We start from the raw sequence: 25,670 nt of genomic DNA, 5'->3' as shown, positions 1-25,670 counted from the left end.
GGCAGGAAACGGACGGCTCCACGTCCGCAGCAAGTCTGGATCCAGCGATGGAGCTGGTTTCGCTCCAGTTTAACCGAGCATCAGTCTGCTGTCTGATTCCCCAGTTTACCTGAGCATTAGTTAGTCTACTGTCTGATTCCCTGGTTTACCTGAGCATTAGTTAGTCTGCTGTCTGATTCCCTGGTTTACCTGAGCATTAGTTAGTCTGCTGCCTGATTCCCTGGTTTACCTGAGCATTAGTTAGTCTGCTGCCTGATTCCCTGGTTTACCTGAGCATTAGTCTGCTGTCTCATATCCTGGTTTACCTGAGCATTAGTTAGTCTGCTGTCTGATATCCTAATTTACCTGAGCATTAGTTAGTCTGCTGTCTGATTCCCTGGTTTACCTGAGCATTAGTTAGTCTGCTGCCTGATATCCCGGTTTACCTGAGCATTAGTTAGTCTGCTGCCTGATTCCCTGGTTTACCTGAGCATTAGTTAGTCTGCTGCCTGATTCCCTGGTTTACCTGAGCATTAGTTAGTCTGCTGTCTGATATCCTAGTTTACCTGAGCATTAGTTAGTCTGCTATCTGATATCCTGGTTTACCTGAGCATTAGTTAGTCTGCTGCCTGATTCCCTGGTTTACCTGAGCATTAGTCTGCTGTCTCATATCCTGGTTTACCTGAGCATTAGTTAGTCTGCTGTCTGATATCCTAATTTACCTGAGCATTAGTTAGTCTGCTGTCTGATTCCCTGGTTTACCTGAGCATTAGTTAGTCTGCTGCCTGATATCCCGGTTTACCTGAGCATTAGTTAGTCTGCTGCCTGATTCCCTGGTTTACCTGAGCATTAGTTAGTCTGCTGCCTGATTCCCTGGTTTACCTGAGCATTAGTTAGTCTGCTGCCTGATTCCCCGGTTTACCTGAGCATTACTTAGTCTACTGCCTGATTCCATGGCCCCTATATCTCTGTTCTCCAGGGTTGCTATGAGTCAGAATTAACTCGATGGTAGTGGGCTGAGCCCACAGCCTGCCAGCTCCGCCCCAGGTCAGCGTCCCCACCCTCCCGCCGTCCCTTCGCCTGCTGCAGAAGTGACGCAATAGGACCCCAGAGGCCTGGCCCACCTCACCTTGGAACAGATTTCGTGGAGACTCGTGGCGATGGCTTTTGCTGGTGTGTCACATCGAAATACATGACATTTCAGAATCCTTGTGTCTTTGTCTCTTGCTACGTAAGCAAAATCCCTGCAGAAAGAAGAGGTCCTCGAGTTAGAGGAGGTGGGTTTCCCGACACGTAACCCTCACGCTGGGGAGGTTAGTGGGTGAGTGGCGGGTGTGTGTGCGAGTGCGTGTGCATGCGATGGTGGGGTCGTTAAGAAAGGGCACCACACTCCCCCAGCGCCTTTACACGCATGGAGGAACAGGCTGACATGGGTGTCGGATGCATTCGGGGCCGAGGGAGGTGGTGCAGTGCCCTTCAAGCCCAGCCTCCCATCTCTCGGCATGAGTTCAGCCCAAGCCTCCCCTTCCAGGGGCGCAGTGGACACCCCAATGTGAACATCATGATGACGACGGGACAGACAGAGAAAACATGGCGACGAGCATGGAGTTTCACCAGGGGGACAACACAACAGACACAACAGACACGGTGGGGCAGCCGAAGCAAAACAACGGGGTGGGGTGGGAGGATCAAACCCTCGGCCTGGGGCAACCACAACGACCCCTGGCCCATCCGGGGCCCACCTAGTGCACGCTCTCACGTGGCACTGCCTGCTGCTCACCTGCACCAGCAGGAGCGGGTGGGGTGGGGGAACACATAGTGTGCTGAATGGTGGCATCTGCTTTCTGACAAAAAGGTGCCTGACCATGACCTGGCTTCAGAAAACCCGGGCGCTCCAACCACGATCCTCACTGCTGCGGTCGGAGCACAGTGCTTTAAGGCTCAAGGTGCTCAGGACAGACATTGCCCACCTGGTGATGAACTGCTGCAACTTAAGGCTCAAGGTGCTCAGGACAGACATTGCCCACCTGGTGATGAACTGCTGCAACTTCTTCGCATCTGATGCTAAGCAGTCAGGACGAGAGATGTCTTTTGATTTGTCTCCACAAAGAGAAGAACTGCTAGCCCTCCCCAAACGATGGCAGATGCTTCCCCAGAGGTGCTGTCTTGGGAGGGCACAAGGGGCCTGTCCAGGAAGAGTGCGGGGTTCAGGAGAGGGAGACCTGGTGAGACAGAGGCTGGCCAGCACTGACTGCGTCCCATCAACTGTCTATGTCACAGGCAACCCCGTGGCGGGTGGGGGTCCTGCAGCCCAGCCTCCGGGGAGGGGAAGCTCTACTGGCCTGCCCCACTGGCACTGTCAGCTCCACGCGTCCAACACCGGACCGACACGGTCACCTGTCACCTGCTCTCCTCTCTCCAACTTCCTTCCACTCTCAGCTGCTGGCTTAGGGTTCCTAAGTGCCCTTCACTCCCGACTTCTTTTTGCCCCAAAGGGTTGAAACACAGAAAAGCACCCTGGGCTCATCACATGTTGGATTTCGGATGCATTTTGTGGTTGTTGCAGTTTTAGAAACCTTTTACTGTGGCTAAATTGTTCACAATCTACGATGACAGACTCTCAGATACGCGGCCCCGTATGGGGGAGGTCTTGACCCGCGGTTGAAGCAGCTCTGTACTGGCTCCCTTAGCATCATCCGGGTGATTACCGGCGGCCTCTCCACGCCCCACAGGTGGTAGTTTGATGACTTTATGGCAACCGGAGTTTGTATGACAGCGTAGGGGTGAGGTCCAACCGTCAAGCAGGCCTCCAGTGGGCGTGGCCTTCTTGTGAAGAAGAAACTGGGTTTTCGTCTCCCTGATTCGAGAGGTGACTCTCAGGGTGTCGGGACCTGGAAACGTGGCCGGAAAGCCTCTACTGACACTCTCTGCCCTCTCCGCGGGTTTGGGGTCATTCTCAGTCCTTCGGCTCTGTCGGTAGGTGTACAGGTGGAGTCCAGCGGTCAATCCAGGGTCACAGCCTGAGGAGGCCTTCTGTGGTGGGTGTGGCCTTCTTGTCTTCGTCTTCCTGTCATGTTCCCGCCGACTTTGGATCCACGCGATGCTCACCCACTGGCCTGTGATCTTCCTGCATTTGGCGTCATTGCATGTGTTGTGTGAGTCTGAAGAGGTCTTTATAGATTGGTATCAGACATATGGGCTAATATTGGACTTATGGACTTGATCTGGACTGGGATGCGTTCTCAATATTCAATTGCTCTTGTATATAAAGCTCTTTCTTATACACATGAGTCTCCCTGGATTTGTTTCTCTAGTCTACCCGATGAACACAGTAGCCATCACCAAGGCCCTCCCTGCACTCTCCAAGCAGACCTGTCTATTCCACAGGGACCAACGGCAAGGGCCTGCCTGGCTCCTCGGCCCCCAGGACCTGGCTTGTGTCTAAGCGCCCACAGTATTTAAATTCTGCACCACAAAGGGCACCGCTTTTGTAGTGACCCTAAGGTTCGACAGGAGCCCTGGTGGTGTGGGGATTAAAGCTCTTGGCTGCAAATCACAAGGCTAGCGGTTCAAACCCACCAGCCATTGCAGGAGAGAAAGATGTTGCTCTCATAAGGATTTGCGAGCTTGGAAACCCTGTGGAGGGGCAGTTCTGTCCCGAGGGGGTCACTGAGTCAGAACCACATCCATCCACAGCAGTGGGTTTAGGTTTTAGGCTGGGGGGGTCTCAGCATAGTCTACATTGCCACAAGAGGGCAGAGTGCAGCTAGACGCTCATCAAGTCCAGATGCACCCCCTACCCCAAGTTCCCCCTGAACTGAGAAGCTTGGGCGTGGAGTTGACACACACGATTTCTAGGGCCCCCTCTTGGCTCTGCAAGCTTCCAAGATTCATCATTTTCTCCAGACTGCTGGCAAGCCCACATGGGTGATGACCCCAAGGTTACCAGCAGGGAGGGTGGCACTGTCCCTGGTCGATGAAGCCATGCATCTTTCCTGGCACACGGATGGTCTGGGTCCTCTGTTCTTGCACAGGTAACCTCTTAGGGGCAATTGAAAAAACATGATGGTGATTAATCTTCATTTTCTTCTGGCTCCATGAAGGTAATGAATGCCTCAAAGGCAACCGCCTGGAACGGATGTCTCCCCGCCGCTGGGGAACCTTGGGGGGCTCTGAGGATTATTTCCACAGGCTTATCTTTTCTCTTCCCCTCCTAGGAAGCAGGAGAATTCATCAGGGAGGCCGCAGCTCTGTTGCCTATGAGGCGGGATGAGTCATCTTGACAAACCCTGGGGGGGGGCACAGGGTGTGGGAGAAGGGAGAGGATGGACATGCTCATCTACTTGCCAGGAGAAGATGTGCTTTCTCTTTGCCTCTCCGTGAAGAGGTGGGCATGTCTTCTAGTTTACCCCACAGAACATGTCACCAGCCCCGCTAAAATAACAAGAGAGCCCCCCAACAGGGCTGGTGGGGTGGTAAGAGGTAACGAGACTCTTCTTTCGGGCTGGGCACACAGAAATGTGGAGCAGTTTCCTCTGGGTGTGAATGAAATAGATGGGCGACTTACTCTCCGTCTGAATGAAATCCAAAGATATCTGGGCTTGTTCTAAAAGCTTGGTTTTGGAGCACTTGGCTTGTGAACAGCCTGTGGGGGTAAACAGAATAATGTCCTGCTTCTGCCCCTGCCCCTAAAGCTGTCCATGTGTGGATCCCTGAACCTGTGAATATGTCACCTTACAAAGGAAAAGGGACATTGCCGATGAGATGAGAGACGGCGAGATTATGCAGGGTTATCAGGCTGTGATTGCTAGGGACTGTCAACTAGGCACTCCTGGCGAAGGCAGTAGGGAGCCCACCCTGTCCATCAGGTTGCAGCCTGATACAGAGGGGTGGCTGTTTGACAATGAAAGCAAGAGAGCCAGAGCACGAGCTGATTCCTCCCTGGCCCTTTGCCTTCAGAGGGAGCTGCATCCTGCAGCTGGTTCCTCACTTTCCTGTTGTGGCGCCTGCAGATTCCAGGAGCTGTCGGCCAACTGCCGGCAGTGGATTGATTTGGCCGTAGGATGCATTTACCTCTGCATCCACCAGCCTGTGCGCCCACAACTCTTGCTTCATCATTCAGTTTTCTATTTGTCAGCTTCCACAGCTACTAACTGAGTCAGGAGAAGGTTGACTTGAACCTAACTGAATTTAGCAATATTTTTTATAATTCATTTTAATGGGAGCTCTTATATATACCATACAATCCATAATAATTTTACAATTGCGACCACCATCAGTTTCAAAACATTTTCTTTCTTCTTGAGCTCTTTGATATCAGTTCTCCTCTATCCCCTCCCACCCCCTGGACTTAATTATTTCTACAGCTGTGTGAGCCATCGCTTGATATAAATCTCTACCTTCAAACCTGTACAAGCAAAAAAAAAAAAAAACCTGTACAAACATCACTGATTTTGACTCTCCGGAGAATGGAACCTAACAGAGAGAGAGTGCTGTTGAGCTGATCATAGGGACCCCACAAATGTAGAGTTGAACTGTTCCCAAAGGTTTCCGAGATCTGCCTGCAGAAGCAGATTGCCAGGCCTTTCTTCCGAGGTGCCTCCGAGTGGTTCTGGGTAGTAGTGCTTAGCCATTTTTGGCCACTCAGGGTCCCCTGATCATCCAGGCAGGCCCACTGTAACCACAGGGAGTCTGTATAAGAGGGAAGAGGGCTACTCAGAGGAGACCCGAAGACAGAAGCATGCATCAGAGGTAGACACTGCGATTTAAAGATGGGGAACTTCTGGCTTTGAATGTGAAGGAAGGTCCCACAAGCCACGGAATGCAGGCAGCTGCCTAGAAGGATCCAGCCCTGCCAACACCCTGGGGTTAATCCGTCAGACCTCTGACCTCCATGTCTATTTGATAATACATGTGTGATTTGTTTTTAATCCACTGTTGTTTGTGGGGATATGTTGTGGCACTAACAGGAAACAAACACAGCTGCCATTTGGCTTTATATGTAAACTAAATTATAAAATGGCATTAAAGACATATTTTTTAAAAGCTCAGTTCACTTCTACCAACTATCTCCTGAGCCTCTCTCGAGTGCCGGGCACTAGACATGCACAGACAAGGTTCTTGCCTGATGAGGCCAGGTGCGCGCTGCCATCAAAGCTGGCTCTGTAGCCCTGGTGCCACAGTGGTTACACGCTGGGCTGCTGACTGCAAGGCCAGCAGTTTGAAACCACTCGCAGCTCCATGGGACAAAGGTGAGGCTCTCTACCGTCTCACAGACCTACGGGGGTGGTTCTACCGCAGGCTCATGAGGAGTTGGAATCGACTTGACGGCAGTGATTTGGGGTTGTGGTCAAACCAGGCGGGGACGGGCAGTAGAGAGTTCAAGAAATCATCCGATGAGCATGAGCAACAGCGAGCAGGAGAGGAAGCCCAGGGTGTCCAGCAGCCATCCCAGAGGGCGCCCGCGCAGTGCAAAGGTTAGCTTTTACCCGAGCTGTGAGTTGTTTGAAGCCACCCAAAGACCAGGCAATCTGCATCCATTAAGCTGGACCAGAGAGCCCCCTGGGCAGCCCCTGCTCTCTCACATGGGGCCATCACGAGCCAAACATGGACTTAACCACACCCATCAAAGGTGGTACCACCCTGTGGTGCTGGCAGCTGTGTGGGGGCAGGGACTGTGCACAGCTTCTAGGAGCCCAGAATGGACTTGCCACATGCCCAGAGTCCCCGGGAGGCACCCGGCTGCGAAATCAAAGTTGGAGGTTCGAGGGTACCTGAGCCCCTCAGAAGAAAGGGCTGTTGACCTACTTCCCAGACGTAGCCATTGAAAACCATACACAGCACAGTTCTACTCTGACATGCACGGGGTACTGGCCACCATCCAGTGAGAGGACGAGAGGTCCTGCTAACCCAGCAGCTGTGAGCGGAGGGTGGAGGAGCAGAGGTGTGGGTGTGGGGCTGGCAGACTTGGTGCACGTGTGAGACAGGGAGGGCGTGAAGAACAACAGGCCGGAGAGTCCCTGCCAGGATGCTGACACATCTCTCGGAGGAGGGAGAGCAGTTTGGTGAAGGACACTGACGAGCTCCAGGTCGGACAATTAAGTGTGAGGTGCTGTGTGGTGTGCCAGGTGGTGAAGCCCACCGAGTGGGTGAACTCCAGCCTGGGGGTCTGGGCCGGAGGCGTGGATCCCGGAGGCAGGAGGACTCTGAGCTTGGCCACAAGGGAGGTGAGTGGTGACTTTTGGCTCCTGGGTAGTTCTCTTGGGAAGGGAGTTGGAGCCCTCGTGACCGAGGCGTTAGGAGTGAAAGGGACAGAGTTCATCGCGAGACTGCTCAAGGAACTGGCAGTTCTCAGCACCCACGCTCAACCCATCTCGACTTTGTCTTCCCGGGCAATGCGATGCTGCTGGGACCAGAGCTCACAAGGACCGCTGAGCATCCCCTTCCCCCTGCAGGAGTGGGTGTGTGCTGGGCGGGCTGCGGGGTGGGAGGTACTGGCCAGGCCACCACAGAGGCCATTTCAGGGCTGGTCAAACGAAAAGCCAGGGAGAGCTCTCCCCAGCACCTCTCCTTCAAGAGCTCACCCATCAACTGAAGCACTCATTTCGGGAGGTGGGCTTCTCCCGCTGCCTCCAGAGGACTGGGCGCCTCAGGAGGAAATTCCCCAGCACCCGGGGCCCCAGCGCCCCCTTCTATGAAATAATAGACCAGTGGACTGGGCGCCACGCGGTTTGCAACGGCCCATGTCCCACAGGCATGCCCAGGACCTGCCTGACCTAACAGCCTCAGGCTTCTTCGTGGGAAAGGGAACACAGGCAAACACTGCTTATTTCTCTCGGTGTACAACTGCCTAATCAGGGGCGGAATAAACAACTCCTGACTCAGGTGGAGTTACCGTCCTCCTCCCTCCTGGGGTGTAGCCTGCATCTCCGTTTGTCTTTCCAAAGATGAGAAAAGAAGGACCTACCTTATTTACACATTGGGCTACCGATCACGGGGTTGGCAGTTCAAAACCACCAGCTGCTTCTGGGAGAAAGGTGAGGCTTTCTATTATAAAGATGCAGCGTCTCGGAAATCTAGAGGCAGTTCTCCCCTCTCCTATAGGGCCACTACGAGTGTGTGTGTGTGTGTGTGTGTGTGTGTGTGTGTGTGAGAGAGAGAGAGAGAGAGAGAGAGAGAGAGAGAGAGAGAGAGAGAGCAGTTCTCCCCTCTCCTATAGGGCCACTACGAGTGTGTGTGTGTGTGTGTGTGTGTGTGTGTGTGTGTGAGAGAGAGAGAGAGAGAGAGAGAGAGAGAGAGAGAGAGAGAGAGAGAGAGAGAGAGAGAGAGAGATGGCACCTTGAATGTGACATCTAGCCTCGGAAATTGAGAGCGAACAAATTTGTCTGTTAAAGGCAGCCACTTCCTGTCATCTCTGTGACAGTGGCACTGGACGCCTTTCATCAAAAGTAACTTAAGAGACATCTACCCACGTCTTAGGGTATCTAGCCTAAAATTTTAAAGTCCCTTCTACAGCGGTTTAGCCAGAATGTTTCCAATGATAGGCGCTTTCACTTCCTTCACGAGTCACACTGCCTGTTCCAGTTTGGAATGAGGTCGGTGACCCAAAATATATTCTTCCTACTCGACAGACTGACACTTCTCCCTGTAGCTTTTGCTTGTGTGTGTCTGTGTGTCAGTGTGTGTCGAGTCTGGCGTTCTGGAGCAGCAAAGATCCAGCTGACCTTGCTAGCAGTCCCCTTTGTGATTAGAATCTCTTTTCTCTCTCTCACCTTTTCTTATTAGACTCACTTTCCACTCAGTCTGCCTCCATATCCTTCTGCTGGGACTTCTGTACCAACTCTCCATGGTTTCAGAGACTCCTTAACATCAATCACTATTTGCTAAGGCCAAATACATACCATGTTGTGTGCACGGCATTGGTGAAGACTGGCAGGCTAGCATGCAATAGAGGTGAAAGATTAATGGTGGTTACTGTTTTTATAAATGAGGACAAAGCACTTAAAAGCCCACTCGGAAACAGCTACCTAGTAGTGGCTGTTGTCACCTCGGCCCCAGGCTGCCGCAAGCGCATCACAGTCAATAGTTTTGTGCTCCATACCGCTTTCAATGCCTGATTTTCTGGAAGTCGATCATAGGTGTTTCTTTTGAGGCACTTCTTGGGGATCTGAACCACCAACCTTTGGGTTAGAGGCCAAGCACAGTAACCATGTGCACCATCTGGGGTCATCTCACTTTGAAAATACTGTACCTTTAGCCAGGAAGGATGCTTTAATCAATATCCATAGTTGTATGAATACATGTAACTATGATTTATTTTTTATCTTTTCCCAGGGCTGATAAAAGCTACCAGAGTTATTGTCCCAGGGGCACAGGTCCATTTTGCAAATAAGGGAGCAACAGTGAACTAGGCTTTCAAGTCAGACATGACATTTCTAGGCCCTGATGACAAAGGGCTTCCCCACCCTGGTCTGACCTGCACAGGACCTAGCACGGGACCCACTATGGAAATGGGAAGGTGACAACCTGGTGACGTGGGGCGTGGATGCGGACACGAGGCTCCTGGGCAGTCTCGAAACGTGGATTGGTGCTAGGGTGCGCCAGCCGAGGAGGGAGAAGGAGTCGGTTCAAGACCAAGTTGGCCTTCTTGTTTGGGAAAAGGATGAGAAATTTCAACTTCCTAGACTAAGATTCTGAATAACATACACACACACACACTGCAGTATAACTACCTTTCATTTCAAAACCGACTGTATGGCAGGGAGTTTTTAATCCTGTGTGAACCACCTTGCTCTCCTTCCTGGGGAAGGGCGAACAAGGGGAAAGCATGCCAGATTGTTCTGGGCAAGTGCCTGATACGCAAATTGACTCAACACCCTCTGGGGGTTCGTCTAGTGCCAAACTTCAGCCACACCACTCTTGCGGAACGCAGAATCTGAAGAAGCACCAGGGCCGATTGCTCAAGCAGCAGAAACAAACGGGCCCCAGGAACGACACGGTGCACAGTCTAAACGTTTGTCACAGTGCCTTCCTCACAGGTCAGGTGGCGCTCCCCCCTCCCCCCCCCCCGTCAGGACAGTGACCAACTTCTCCTTGGACTGAAGCCCCCATGGGGAAGGCCCAGGCCTGCAGAGAAGCGGGAGCCCGGCGCCTGTTGCAGGGACTGTCTGCGAATGCAGGACACACAACGGATGTCGATGAACGGGTACACACACAGCAGAGTCCGGCCGCCACAGACAGCGATGGTAGTGCGATGGCGTGATTACGGCATGAGGAAGCGAGTGAGTTTGGCCAGACAGGTAGGACTCGGGGTGGGGTGGGGGTGGAGCAATGGACATGGGGTTGGTTACCTCTCTCTGAGTCCGGGAAGGCATGAGGGACAGAGCAGAAACAACACGTTAGCATTCGCACGGCATCAGGAAATCGAACAGCAGCGTCAGGGCAGCAGCGCCGAGGACAGCAAGCCCGCCGGAGCTCCACGGTAGCCTCCCTGGGCTTATTTTAGCTGAATCTCAGCACACAGAAGTGTGTATTTTGAGCCCTGTTACGGTGCAGCCAAGAGACACCAGCTGAATTTACAGAGGCTACATATCAACCGGGGGAGGTAATCCGGCTTAAAATATCCCAGGCCCAGACGGGGAGCTGTTTGCAGTAAACTCTGGCAGTGCTCGGAGCCTCTTTCCCCGTTTCACCGGCTCCCAATTTAAAAAAGCCACAACAAACAAAACCTGGACACAAGGACACAGCAACCCCGTCTTACCTGTTCCGCTAACAATTCTGCCAGTCTATGTGACCCTATAGTAATGGAGCAGCAGCACCAGAAGTTTATTTCACACCTGTCCCCACCATTGCATCGTGACAGAGGGAGCGAGGGAGGGAAAGAAGGTGAAGGGGCAGAAGTGGGGGCAGGCGTGGAGGGGAAGCAAGAGAGAGGGGTATGACAGCTGGCAGCTAGGAGAGCTGAGCCAGGGAGGACAAGAACCAGAGGAGCCTCAACACAGAGAGAGTGGAGAAAAGCAAGCAACTTGGGTTTGGGGGCCACACACGTGGGAGTTCCATTCAGAGCTGCTGGGGTGTCCCCAAGGAGGCCACTTTAGCTTCTGACCTCAAATGCTCTCCACTCCCTTCTGGTCTGCGACACTGTCTTCTTACCTGTCTGGCTAACAATTCTGATAGACCCCCTCCCACCTCCAACTGACCCTATCCAAGCCCGACACACCTGGAGGGAAGAATCTCTCACAGAGACTTCTCCACAGAAGGAGGGACAGACTGACTTGAACATTCACAGAAGCTGGTTTTTTGAGTGCCCTGTGGCCAGGGTCATGGTGGGAGATGCCCAGCCCGCCAGTCAGAGGACCACCACCAAGCCAGAAGGCAGAGAGGCAGGCAGGGCTGCTGTTTGGACAGAGAACACTGATCACTGGGCTGGGCTGGGGTGGAGAGGAAAGCCAGAGTTGCAGATGCATGTGGGGCTTCCAAAAGTTCACGGAAAACAAGGAATGACAAGATAATGGAATTTCCCTCCATGAACTTGATGAAGCCCTCTTGTCTGGTGTCATGTGAAAAAAACAAAACCAAACAAACAGGGAAAAAAGCTTGACTGCCCAATTTTAATATACTCCACAGAAAAACCAGGCCCACTCCACTGAGTCCATTCTGTCCCACTGTGACCCTGTGGGACAGCGTACAACACCCCCCTGGAGTTCCCAGGGCTGGCATGTTCTGAAAGCAGGCTGCCCCGTCTCCCTCCCACACAGGGTCTGGTGGGTTTAAATGGCTGACTTTCAGTAGCAGAGAGTGCTTCAGCCACTGTGCCGTCAGGCCGGCCCTATTTTAAACGATACCAAAAATAAATAAATAAATAAAAAGATAGATGAACCTAACAGTGTCAACTGTGATCATCTGGATTACGGAGGATTTTTTCTTAATTGGGTATAATTTGTTAACTGTTGACTCTCGTACGCTATTAAGAAAGAAAACCATGTGCAATAGTGGAAGGAGAAAACTGGTAAGCACGCCCAGTGCACTGCCGCGTCTACACCACAAGCACAGCCGGAGACCCCTCCGCACGGCGTGCTGGCCCCGCCAGCCCCCACCCCAGGTTCTGAGAGACTCGGGTCAAGGTCAGACAGCTGGTACCTGGTGAAGACAGGATTTGGACGGAGGTCCGCAGGCTGCCTTTGGTTGTCTGAGTGCTCTGGGGGCCCAGTGGTTAGGGCTGGGCTGCAATCCCTCCGGCCCACAGTTTGAAGCTGCCAGCAGGTCCGAGGGAGGAAGATGGGGCTTTCTGCTCGCATCGACAGCGACAGTCTCGGAAACTCACAGGGGGCAATGCCACGCTGTCCTATGAGGCATCGACTCAGTGGCAGTGAGTCAAAGGACGCCAACAAGCTGGAATGCCAGTGAGAGATGCTCGGGGTTGGGATGTTTATCACATGTCACAAAGTTCTGTTGAGTCTGCTAATAAACGCCCCAAAGGCTAACCCACTCTGCTAGAAGCCTCAACTAGAAGCCATGCAGCTTCAGCGCGCGGGTCCGTAAACTCAACTTCCCCAATTAAGTGCCCAGAGGTACCTCACTTTCTGTAAGCCAGCCTCCTGCACAAAAGCACTCAGCTCCCACTCTGTTCCAGGCTGGATTCTGATTCACAGCGACCCTGTAAGACGGGGAAGAACTGTCCCTGTGATAATCTCAGACTAACTGTTGACAGGAGTAGAAAGCTCCAACTTTCTCCCAAGGTGCAGGGCACTGTCAGCTTTGAGGATGGGGGCCCAATTTGTAATCACGGCTCCTGTTTAGTATGGAAAAGGGGCAGATTCCAGACAAGCATTTCAGGAAAGATGTTGTACTTCAAAGTTGCTTGCTACAAAGTATTCACCAACGTTGTTGCTGTTAGGTGCCACAGAGTCGTTTCTGACTCATTGTAACCCTGTGAACAAAACACTGCCTCCGGTCCACGCCTCCTCCCAGTTGTGATGTTTGAGCCCAGTGCTGCAGCCACGTGGGAAGCCATCCTGCTGAGAGTCTTCCTTTTTCGCTGCCCCTGTACTTCAGCGACCACGATGACCTTTTCCAGGGGCTGCTCTCTCCTGAGCAACACATCCAAAGTCGGGGAGGCAGAGTCTGGCCATTGGTGCTTCCAAGGAGCATGTTGGTTGTAAGTCCCCCACAGTGGGATACTTTCGTTTCTAGAAAACCCCATGGGGTAGTTCAACTCAACGATGATGACAAGAAAGGCGATCCCGTGGTTTACTGCTCCTGTGACAGAGGCTTGATGAACTGCCTTCGGGTGGCTATTGCCACTAAGCCCCCTGGCTCGAGTTCCTGCTGGGCAGCATGTGGTGCAGGAGAGTGAACGGCACCTGCAGTCTCAGACTTACCGCTACGGCACTCCTACATCACTGGCCTCCCACCTAGGAGAGAAAGGCTGTTTGGCAGGGGAGTGACCCCAGAGACTAGCCCGAGGGAACCACTGCACCACGAGGCCAGCGTGGGTCCCAGCGTTCTCATCTGGCCCCAGAGGCTCCCTGGCGGCCTTCCAGCACTCTGATTTTTATCAGAACGGATCGGTTAAGTGCATTGCCTCTCACCACCCAGAAGAATGCCCCGCAACCTTGGCCCAGCTTTGGTTTTCTTTCATGAAAGAAGGCAGTTTATTGAACCTTTCATTTGTTTTCTGTCAGCAGCTTTTATTCCTCATGAAATTCATTTGCCCCGAGGATGGTGAAAACGTTCAACCACCAATCTAGAGGTCCGCCCAGGAAAGACCGGGTGCTTTTCAGTAAACCGATAATAGGATGGGGCGCCCAGATAGTTCCGTTCAGACTCGTCACCAGGGATTCGCTTACGGAAGTCCGGTTAACCCTGAAGGTGGGCCTCAGAAACTTAGCAAGGTGAATCCCTTTGGGGCTGATCGGTCCTGTGAGCTGTGTAGAGAGACTTCGGTGTGATCTTTGAAATGCCATTCAAAGATCCAGAACAAACTGGCACACAGGGGCAGCTGCTCCACTGATCGGGCACCTTGCACATCTGGGGAGAAAACACCGCCCCCAAAACCCATGGGTCCAAAGCTGGGCTCTTGCACAAGATGAGGAAGCCTGCAAAGGGAGGCAACTAAATTTAGAGCCAGGCAATGCTCCCCCCACCCCGCTCAACCCCCACCCCCGCCAAGATGGCAGTGGGAAGCGTGAAACGCCCAGATTAATCCGTGCAAGCTGCACCCACCAGGGAGGCCTGATCAGCATGCCCTCGGTGAGAATGAACTTGGGACTCATTGACAAAGTTTTCATTAACATAAGCCTGAAATAACAGGGCTCCTTGGCAGGTGCAACGGGGCCTCTAAATGAATAGGAAATTCCTCCAACACTTAAAAAGGAGGGAGGGATAAAGGACCAGCTAAGAGCCACCCCAGCTCTCTGGGTCCTGGACTTCCCCTGCGGGGTGCCCCCACGGCCACCTGCTTCTTACACGATCCACAACCTTCTGCTGTTCACAACGGGAACCCCGCCTGCCCATGGGACGGCTCCCCCATTTCTACAGATCGCTCTTCTAATTGGGGGGGGGTTGGCCTTTCTTCACTGAGGGTCTTTTGAGGCTCTCAGCCATGGTGCAGCCAGCATGATTTGCATTACAATGAAGTGAAAAAAAAAACAAACCCAAATGGACCAAATCTGGCACAGTACACTTCAGCTACCGTGGCTCCAACTGCATTTGGCTTCCACCACTTCTCATTTGCTCCAGTTGCGGTGGGTTCTGCGCTGAGCTGGCAGGCCCTGTGCCTCTCTGTTCTCCCTCGTTCTCTCTCCCATGTGGTAGCTGCATCCTGGAGCACAGTGCTGCCCACCTGTCCCTACACCGTCTTCAGGGCCCGCCAGACGGAGGCCAATCAATTGGGCTGCTGGGATCCACGAGGTTTTTATTGGCTCATTTTCTTTTCTTTTTAAAATCATTTTGTTGGGGGTACGTACAACTCATCACAATCCATGCATACATCTATTGTGTCAAGCACATTTGTACATCTGTTGCCCTCATCATTCTCAAAACATTTGCTTTCTGCTTGAGCCCTTGGTAACAGCTCATTTTCCCCCTCCATTCCTCCCCGCTCCCCCTTCCCTCATAAACCCCGATAATTTTTAAATTATTATTATTTTGTCGTATCTTATACTGTCCGACGTCTCCCTTCACCCACTTTTCTGTTGTCCGTCCCCCAGGGAGGAGGTTATATGTAGATCCTTGTGATTGGTTCCCCCTTTCTACACCATCTTCCCTCCACCCTCCTGATATCGCCACTCTCACCACTGGTCCTAAATGGATCATCTGTCCTGGATTCCCTGTGTTTCCAGTTCCTATCTGTACATGTGTACATCCTCTGGTCTAGCCAGACTTGCAAGGTAGAATTGGGATCATGAATAGTAGTGGGGGAGGAGGAAGTATTTAGGAACTAGAGGAAAGTTTTATGTTTCATCGTTGCTACACTGCCCCCTGACTGGCTGGTCTCCTCCCCGTGGCCCTTCTCTATGAGGACGTCCCGTTACCTACAGCTGGGCTTTGGGGCGTCAAGCTGCACTCTCTCCTCATTCACAACGATATGATTTTTTTGTTCTTTGATGTCTGATACCCGATCCCTTCAACACCTTGTGATCACACAAGCTGGTGTGCTTCTTCTATGTGAGCTTTGTTGCTTCTGAGCTAGATGGCCGCTTGTTTGCCTTCAAACCTTTACGACCCCAGGTGCTAAATCTTTTGATAGCTGGGCACCATCAGCTTTCTTCCTTACATTTGCTAATGCACCTGCTTTGTCAGGAAGGTGAGCGTCATGGAATGACAGTTTAATAGCACAAAGTGTTCTTGCATTGAGGGAGCACTTGAGTGGAGTTGGCCGATTTTCAGGAGAGACACTGCAGGTCCTTCGTCCTATTCTGTGGTCGTTTGGAAGCTCTGCTCCAACCTGTTTGATATCCTGTCAACTCACCAAGCCTTTGCTGACATGACAGACGGGGAGTGGCTGCACATGCTGTGCATTTCTCCGGTTCCAACCCGGGCTTCCACGTGGGCGAAGACTACCCCCCCCCCCCAAACCACCACCCTGCCTCTGTGAACGGGAAGCCCAAGAGTGCAGGGAAGACGTAAATGAATTAATCCACAGAACCATTGTGGTGCTGGAGGCCGGCAGTGTAGACTCAGGCAGCAGGAGAACTATGTGCCTGAGGTCCCAAGGGAGGAGGGATCTGTCAAGAGGAAGAACTCTGTGGTGATTCCGCAAGTTTCTGGAATCTTCTGGAATCTGGCAAACACTCCAGAAATAAAATGTGCACCGGCCGGTGATTCTGGGGGGCGGGGAAGTTTCAGAAATCTCCAAAGCATCTCTGCAGAAGCCCCACGGGCGAGGCCCTCTCCTGGGGCGGGAGGCTGAGGCTGTGTTAACGCGCCCTCTGAAAGTCTGGCGAGATTTGGGGGAAATCAGCTGCAGGAAAACGGTCGATCGGCTGTGCGCAGAGCCCGAACTCACTGCCGTCGAGTCAATGCCAACTCATAGCAACTTGATATAAGACAAAGTAGAACAGCCCCTGTGAGCTTCCGAGACTGTAGAAAGCCCCATCCTCCTTTGGGGCAGATGGTGGTTTTGAACTGCTGACCTTGTGGTGAGCGCAGCCCAACGCATAACCACTACGCCACCAGGGCTCCAAGGCAGGGCTATGGGAGCTACAGAAACCCCTGCTCCCCACCAAGGTCACTTCACTGGCCTGAACATATTCCTGTTCATCCTCATAGTTTCTGCTCAGCAGCTGCCTGGCTTGTTCGGAAACCCAGCCGTGGAGCAAGAACTGCACCAGGCTGAGGTGAGGCTGAGAACTGAAATCCGTCTCAGATGATTGAAATTCAAGGCACAGCAAACCTCGAAACAAAGAACTTTCTCAGGCTGCTGGAGTCGAAGACAATAGTTATGAGTCAGCTTACTAATGAGGGTGGGGAGGTGGGTGGAACTGGGTATTTGAAAGCAGCCAGGAAATGAATTTCTCTTCCTTTCGTATTTTTGTTTTCTTTTTAAGTCCATCCTTGAACAAGAACTCATGAGCGTCAGCTTTTGGTTAGGCTGTACGACAGTCAGAACCAAACCAAACCACCGACAAAAAAACACATTTTTCCAAGGAAAGGTCAATACAGATACAGCTTCCATTTCGCTCTCAAACCCAAACCGAACTAAAGCCCTGCCACGGAGTCCATTCTGACTTCTAGTGATCCTGCAGGACACAGTGGAACTGTCCCTTTCTGAGGCTGCAAATCTTTCTGGGAGCAGAAAGCCTGACCTCTCTCCCAGGAAGTGGTTGGTGCGTTTGAACGGCTGGCCTTGGGGTTAGCGGTTCAACTCGTAAATCCATATGCCGCCAGGGCTTTGTCTTCAAAGAAGAGGTAACTCTCCCATCTGATGGTCTCCAAGTATTAGGTTAGGATGTAATCAAAAGCAAAAGGATGATGTTATATACCTGACACCTACTCTGTGAGCCCATGAGCTGGCTTGCTTCCTGGAAGTAGAGACAGTAAAGCAAAAACAAACACACAGCACCTGCCACCCAGGAAGCGCCCAGCTGACAACTTGGGTTTCGAGGCTCTGACGCTGGGTAAGGACAGCAGCAGCTCCCCAACAGCGCAAGTACCCCTGGCATGCAAGCAAGCCCCTGACAGGAAGAAACAAGATGCCTTACAGGGTGGCTAACGCACAACTTCACATCAAGATGGGAGGGCCACGAGCAGCCAAAACATGGCCATCGAGTTGATCCGGGCTCCTATCAACCCCATGGGACAGAGTGGAACTGCCCTTTTGAGTTTCTAAGACTTTCAAGTTGTATGGGAGCAGACAGCCTCATCTTTACCACATAGAGAGGCTGGTGGGCTTGAACGGCTGACCTTGTGATTAGCAGCTCCAGGCGCTGCCCCCCATGCTACCAGGGCTCACGCTGTCTTAGACAGAAGTCCTTTTCATAGTCTGCAAACTCAACCACGTGTAAAGAAAAATAGTCAAGACGAGGAAGGCTGGTTGTTCCTAATAACGTTGTTCATGAACAGGTACCAATAAGCAAGTCACCGTCGATGTGGTCTTTCTACCCAGCTGGCCTTTGTTCTTGATGGGCAAGCCCCACAGCAGCCCAGTAGGGAACTGGTCCCCACCCTGGCTTTACAGACGAGGACTCAGACAGTGGGCAAGCTCACCCCCTCCCAGCTGGCAAGGGAGGGATCTGCACATGGAACTCAGGTCTGCCTGCTGTTTCGTGCCCACCCTGGCCTCCTCGCCTTCCTGCTCCTCATTCATCAGCTCTTCTCTGGATCTGCCCGATGCAGGAGAGAGTGGGGAGGGAACGCTCTGGGACCCGACTGTGGATTTGCGTGCCACCATTGCTGGCCTAGTGGCGATAGCGACGCAGTGTTTTGATCTAGTCACGCTAGCAGACGACGGGTGAGGGATTCTATCTGCCACACAGACGCACTCCCGAGGGCCCTGGTGGCACAGGGGTTAAGCACTCGGCCCCCAGCTGCTCCCTGGGAGAAACACTACCTTCCTTGGAAACCTGATGGGACAGGCAGTTTGTCACACAGGATTACCTGTAAGAAACACGAGGCTTTTTGCTCCCATAAAGACCTAAAGCCTCGCAAACTCACTAGGGCAGTTCTACCCTGTCCATACGGTCGCAATGAGTCGCCATCGGCCCGGTGGTAGTGATGTGGGGTTGCTAACAGCCCCCAACCGGCCGGCAGGTGCCTCACCACAACCTCTGCTCAGAGCGGCTGCAGTGGATTCCAGCCCAGGACACCAGAGGCCAGAGGGCCCCCGAAGGGTTCCCAGACTAGAAAACCTTCCTGAGGCAGACGGCCACGCCTTTCTCCGGCGGAGCGTCTAGTGGGTTTCATCAAGGCACTACCAGGGTGCCTTGCCTGACATCTACGGGGTAACAAAAGGTATATTTTTAACTACTGGATAAACAAACTAAACGAGGTATCAGAGAACTTGCCTGCTTCTCCAAACTCCCAGTTCAGCATCGTCAATTCTAACGCACCGTGACCCCACAGGGCAGAGTAGACCTGCCCCAATCTTGACGGGATCAGAGCACGTCCTCTTTGCTGCACCGAGTCGCTGGTGAGTTTCCCCTGCTGACCATACAGTTCACATAACAATGCCTAACCCGCCGTGCCACCAGAGACTCCAACCAAACTCACTTTATCATCTTTCTCCAGAGGAGTGGCTGGAGGTTTCAAACTGCTGACCTTGCGGTTGGCAGTCGAACCTGTAACCAGCTCGGCACCAGGGCTCTTTCATTCCCTGTGTTCTGGTAAGAACTGAAGAGCCTGGTTTGTTGTGGGTACCGGGAAGGTGGCTATACCCAACCCTCCTGTGATCCACAACCTGCCACAGTGACAGGGAAGCCTGTCAGGTAAGCATTGCACTGCATCTGTTCAAACCCCGCAGTCGCTCCTCAGAGTGAGCTCCGGTAAAGATGTGCAGCCCGGACACGCTAGCCAGAGCTCAACGCTGTATGAGTCAGGATCGACTCAATGGCAGGAAGCTTTTTCCTTTGGGGGTGGGGTGCGGGGGGTGGGTTGGTTATCCCAGGTGGCTTCGGCTCATGTCATCTGAAGCAAGGTTAATAAAGCATATATTTCATCCGCTGGGCAGGAGACAAGCTCGGAGAAGATTATTAATCTCTTGTGACTGTATTCGAAAGCAAATCTATCCTCTGATCGCCAGCAGAAGCAACAACGTTTCCAGAGATCCTTCCTCTGCGTCCTTCATGGGAACATCTGTCTAAATGAAAAACGGCTCTACTGCCACTAAGGAAATCAATACATCAATTTCCCTTGTCTATCGATTCCTATGAAGATTTACTGAGTCCTCAGATAATTTCTTTACGCGCACCTACTGGACAAGGAGTGAACCTTTGCTCACCCTTCAAACAAACGGCCAAAGACCTCACATTCGCGCACATCAAGAGCAGGGGTCCGACAGTCACCCCGCCCACTGCTGACGAGCCTGACCCAGCCACCCCACGGGGCCCAGGATAATGGCTCCCTGGGCTTCAGAGGCGGTGGACCTTTCTGGAAGCAAACAGCCTCTTTCTCCTGCAGAGCAGGAGATTCAAACCACCAACTCATCTTTAGCAGCCCAGCACTTCACCCGCAGTGCCACCAGGGAACCTCAGAGATCACTCAGAGGAAAACGAAACAAAAAATAATCATCTTCCTACTCATCACGTTCCTAATGGACAGAGTGGCACTACCCCTATAGATTTCTGCGCCTGGAACTCTGCGGGAGTAGAAAGCCTCGTTTTTCTCCTGAGGTGCAGCTTGTGGTTTCAAACTGCTGACCTGGTGGTTAGCAGCCCAATGTTTAACCACTACCCCACCAGGAGCTTGCTTCTTCAAAGGTCATTAGGTATCTTTAAAAGAAAAATAGTTGCTATGGCGTCCATCCAGAGACTTGACAATCCCACCTGAGTGGAACTGTGCTCCAAAGGGCTTCCGGTGGCCCATTTTGTGCAGGGAGACTGCCAGACCTTTCTTCCGAGGCACCTATGAGGAGACTGGAACCACCAACCTTTTGGTTTGCAGGCGGGCCTTTGCAGATAGTCCCTCCCATCCGCTGCCATCGTCTATTCCGACTTAGAGGCTTCAGGGGCTGTACACCTTTACAGGAACAGAACGTCTCATCTTCTTGTCTCCCCTTGGGAGGAGGGTGGGGGGTCTGAGCCACCTCTGACCTCGAGGTTAGCAGCCTAATGAATGGCTGACCCATAGGGCCACCAGGGCAAGTCCTCCACCAGGTATCTCAGCAGGACTTCGCTTCTTGATACAGGGATGAGAGAAGACACCTTCTGATTCACAGTCTAGTTGCTCTGTAGAGCCCATTGGTCTCCCGGTTTGTCCCTGAGTACGTGCAAACTGTTAATGCTGGACTATGAGCTGCCAATAAGCGGTTCGAATCCGCTCCTGTAAAGATTTACAGTCTCTGCCACCCATAGGGGCAGCTCTACCTGGTCCCAGAAGGTCACGGCCAGTCAGAAATGACTCGACAGCAGTGAGTGGAACAAAAGGCACCTCAGAAGACTGGCCTGTCGGTCTTCTGAAAGGTCACAGCCTTCAAGACTCTGTGGGGCAGTTCTACCCTGCACACCTGGGTCCCCACGAGCCGGAAGCCACGCCACAGCAGCTACCAACAACCACCACACTCTCCTCATTACAGTGTCTTGTTTGCTTTCCGTCCAATACCATACAAAATCTTAACACAAGAGCACAACCTACACCCACCTGTTCTGACCGTCTGAGCTTGCTGTCGCTTTCCCGTGCACCCCGCTCTCTCGCAAATAGAATCCGCTTCGGAAAGCCACAGTCCACGTGCAGTCGGTGCTGGGGGAACTCGGCTCATTTCCTGAAACTCCTGCAGTAGCGTGGTCTTCTCCAGGGCTCCGTACAAAGCTGGCCAAAGGTGGCTGAGCCTCCTCGCCGGCAAAGGATAAGACCCTCATTTCCGTGACCATTATGGGCTGGGCATCAGGTTGTTTAGAGCAGAGGTCAGCCAACTTTGGCCACTGGGTCCAGTTCACCCTTCTGCCTGTTTGTAAGTTCAGCTTCACTGGGAGGTATTGCGAGGCTCATCCGGTTATGTCCTGTCTGAGGCTGCTCCTGTGCTCTGGAGCTGGGGCTGAGCAGGTACGACAGAGACTGCATGGCCCACAAGCCTTCAGGGCTGGCGCCCTGGCTTTTTAGGACGCTGGCTGACTCCGGTGTCAGATGGCAGTCGGATTCAGATGAGGACCGTGGACCACCACTGAGATGGCTGCAGTTCTTAGCCCATGGGGTGGCTCTGCTGGGCACTGCAGGGCTTTCACCGGCTGATGTTTGGAAGGTGATTGCCAGACCTTTCTTCTTAGTCTGTCATGATCTGGAAGTGGCGGCTGCACTTGAGGGGCGCTGGCCTGAATGCACCCCACCACACCCAGGAAACTTCCTGCATGGCGGCATTTCAGCACCGCCCTTAGACACGGGCATAGTGAGACCAGCGAAAGAATTCACAGGACGCAGTAGAACATGGCAGGGAGCACTGATGGCAGAGCTATCGTGAGTTGGAGTTTCCCAGTTCAAACCCCAAGCTGTTCCTCAGGAGAAAACTGGGGTTTTCTGCTCCCTATAGAGTCACAGCCCCCAAAACTCACAGGGGGCAGCTTGACCCTGTCGTGTGGGGTGGCTATGAGTCCGCACAGACTTGCTGGCAGTGAGCTTGGGGATCAATGCAAAATTCAAGACGAGTGCGGAGAATTCAACACTGACTTAGGCTATGGAATAATCCTTGCTACAGGGCTGGACTTGAAGGCTAGGACCAGCGAGACGCACTTCTGCAGACAGGTCAGAGGAGGACGGTGTCCACTAGGGAGGCTGCTTGGGGACCAATAAGCCTTGGCACAACTGAAACCGTACATGGAAGCCCACGCCCACCATGTCCACCAGCCTCCATGTAGATCTCTGCTTCTTGCCCAGGGACGTGAGCGCCAGAAACCCACGGGCAAGCTGCAGCTCTTGTTAGGACAACTTAAAAGAGGTTAGGGAAGAAAAGAACAACTAAAGCCCGGAGACACCAGAAGCCTTGCAAACAGCATGTCCACGTAGCCTGGCAAATTAAATGTGTTTTTCACGTGACAGAATCAGGCCACACCAGCTCTGAGCCTCAACTGTGTTCCTGCGCAGCTGTTCTTCCATCATAATTTATTCATCCTGAGACAGACCCTACATGTTCTAGGCTCCCAGATCAGAAAGGCGGGCGGGCCCCGCCACCCCGCATCCACCCCAATACTGACAGCACTAGAATGGTTTCTTTGTGATTACATATATATGGGTATTTGCAAAAACCAAACGAAAGTTGGTTTCAAAAGCCAATGTTCCCTGACAAAGACATTACAAGTTCCAAAGAGCGGAGCGGAGAAATCCCATAAAAACAAAAACAAAACAAAAACGACACCTCCTCCGTCTTTCTCTCCGCTTTATAGATTTCCTGCAATGTTTCCGCGGAAACCCGCCCTTTCTGATGGAAACATGTATGGCACGGGCTTTTTTCCTGACAGATTATCCGTCGCCAGCACGATGGGGATACTGCAGGTGAAAAAGCAATGCTGCACAATTATCAGTGGGTTCTGGGAAAACGGAGGCGCAAAGGGGAAGCGGTGCGTGTGGATTAAGCCTTAAACCTCAAACCTGTCTTCCTTCTCACTGCGATCTGGATCTTTATAGCAGAGCACAGGCAAGGCTCCCACGTCCGCCAGCCCCTTCAGAAGGACAGGCAGGGCGGTGAAGGGTGAACACATCTTGGAGAAAGGCCGAATGCACAACGTTCCACTGGGCATGCCTACTCAGCCACACGGAGGGGTGAGGCATTAAAGTCAGGGCTCAGTGCTTCACGGATTTAAAGAGAGTCGCCCCAATGACTGACGTCCTCGTACATTTATTTACACTCACATGTATTTCCAACAAATAAACACGAATGCAAACACCTACGTGTGGCCCTAGATCTCTCCCTTCCTTCACTTTGCACTGGGAGAAAGACGGGGCTTTCTACTCCTGTGAACGGTTCGGGTCTCGGAAGCTCAAGGGGCAGTTTTATCCTGTCCTACAGGGTCACTACACTATGAGTCTGCATCGATTCCATAGCAGTGAGTTTTTCATCTTCTACAAGGAGCCCCGGTGGTATCGTGAGCTGGGTGGCAGACTACTAACAGAAAGGTTGCTGGAACAAACCCATCAGCTGCCCCAAGGGAAAAAGATGACGATGTCTATTCCTGTAAAGATGAACAGCTTCGGAAACCTGGAGGGGCAGTTCTACTCTGTGCAGAGGGTCACTACGAGTCATTATTGACTTGAAGGCAGCAATGAAAAATCAACAACACAACAACAAAACTCACTGCCATCAAGTTGATTCTGACTCATCGTGAACCAAAAGGACAGAGTAGAACTGCCCTTTTGGGCCTCCGAGACATTAAATCCTTACAGGAGCGCACAGCCTCATCTTTCTCCCACAGAGCAACTGGTGGGTTTGAACTGCCGATCTTGCTATCAGCAGCTCAATGAGCAGACCACTACGCCACCAGGATGCTTTAGAGGCAATGGAAAGAAAACCTGAATCTTCAACCATGGCCAAAGTCTGCTATGATCTTGCTGACTATTGCTCTTGCTCAGAGCTTTCTGTCTGGTTCCCCCTAGGTCTCCCAGTCACCTCGTAGAAGGGGCTCCCGAGCAAGCCTCTGTTGCTGCCTCTGACACTGGCATAACCTATACTATGCTGCCTCCTGAATGGCATTCCAATTTTGTCTCCTGCTTCTTTGGACAAGGCCCGTGTCTGCCTCATTCCCTAGTGTACTTCAAACATATCTAGTTAAAAAAAAAAAAGGCAGAACTGACTGCCATCCGTCAATGACAACTCATAGCAACCCCGAAGGACAGGGTAGAACTGCTCCTGTGGGTTTCTGACATTGGCTTTTGGTAAGAGTAGAAAGCTCGTCTTTCTCCAGCGGAGCAGCGGGTGGTTTTGAACTACTGACCTTATGGTTAGCAGCCCAACTCCTAACCACTACACCACCAGGGTTCCTATCCACCTGCCTGATGCATAGTGGATTCTCCGCATGACAAATTAACGGTAGCTTACACATGTCAAGCATACATTGTGGAAATAGCTAAACCCTAAAACCAAAAGTGCCCTCTTACTCACCGACCTGGATCCATCTGTCCCTTCAACAACTGAAGCCCTGGTGGAGGGCAAGGTCTTCTCTACCGGGTCCGATGCTGAGGCCGGAGGAGGCCAAGGACTAAAGGGTGTCTGGGAAATGTTACATCTTGCCCCTCACACAGACACTAGAAAAGAACAGGCTACCTACCCTACTCTTCACTATGTCGACCGGAGGGCCCCTAGGGATTTGGTGGAAAGTCTGCATACCCATAGGAATAAGAATGACAGGACAGGAGCCATGGAGAAGGCAGCGAGTGCCAGCCGGGATTTTCCCGCCATGTCTCGGTCTCTAGACTCTGGGAGTCGTCTCTCAAATGAGGGAGACGAAACACAGCAGTACGCACTGGTCATCGCAGGTTCAGAGTGGACTTCCCTCTCCAGGAGCTGTGGAAGCGAGGCTGAGGGAAGGGGCTGGTCGCTCTCTCACACACACATCAAACACTGCCAGAGCAGCAGGAAGTGAGGATGCAGAGTCCCGGCCTCCCTCCAGGGATCTGGGATTGAGATGAACAAATCCACTCATGGGGGAGGGGGGCTTTCAGGCGGTCATTCACCAAATGTGGTGTGAAAGGTCAACTGGTCCAAGATGACTGAGCCAAGGGACCACAAAAGGGAATCGGCGGTTTCTGAGCACCCACCCCCCCTCTTTCAGGATGCCACTACTGGGATACTTCCTCCCAAGGCAGGAATGTCCGCTGCACAGGGACATACCGCCCTGCATGGTGCTGACCTGGGCCCCATCTGTTTGCCCCTCCAGCCCCGCGATAAGCTGACCTCCGGGGCAGCCCAGGACAATACTGCTCTGTTGCCTCACCTCAGCAGTGCCCACCGGCTTTCCAGGAACGCAGGGTCTCGGCTGACTGCACAGGGGCACCTCGCCAACATGGCAACAGGAGTAGGAAGGTAGTGTCACGGATTTACCGGCAAGTGCCCG

At 52.6% G+C, this 25,670-nt stretch overlaps 1 protein-coding gene across 15 annotated transcripts in view; it reads right to left on the bottom strand.

Moving 5' to 3' along the window:
- The window catches only part of APBB2 (amyloid beta precursor protein binding family B member 2), a 345,785-nt gene that overhangs the window by 7,344 nt on the left and 312,771 nt on the right, over window positions 1-25,670 (bottom strand). For all 15 annotated transcript variants that reach the window (XM_075544392.1, XM_075544393.1, XM_075544389.1 and 12 more), the window contains one exon: window positions 1,109-1,223. In XM_075544392.1, coding sequence (XP_075400507.1) covers window positions 1,109-1,223 — 115 coding nt within the window. The remainder of the gene's footprint in view (window positions 1-1,108; window positions 1,224-25,670) is intronic.

Source organism: Tenrec ecaudatus, chromosome 3 (assembly GCF_050624435.1).
Source record: "Tenrec ecaudatus isolate mTenEca1 chromosome 3, mTenEca1.hap1, whole genome shotgun sequence".
NCBI classification, from domain to species: domain Eukaryota; kingdom Metazoa; phylum Chordata; class Mammalia; order Afrosoricida; family Tenrecidae; genus Tenrec; species Tenrec ecaudatus.
Note: the sequence above shows the minus strand (reverse complement) of the source record. Positions and strands in the feature narration are given on the sequence as shown.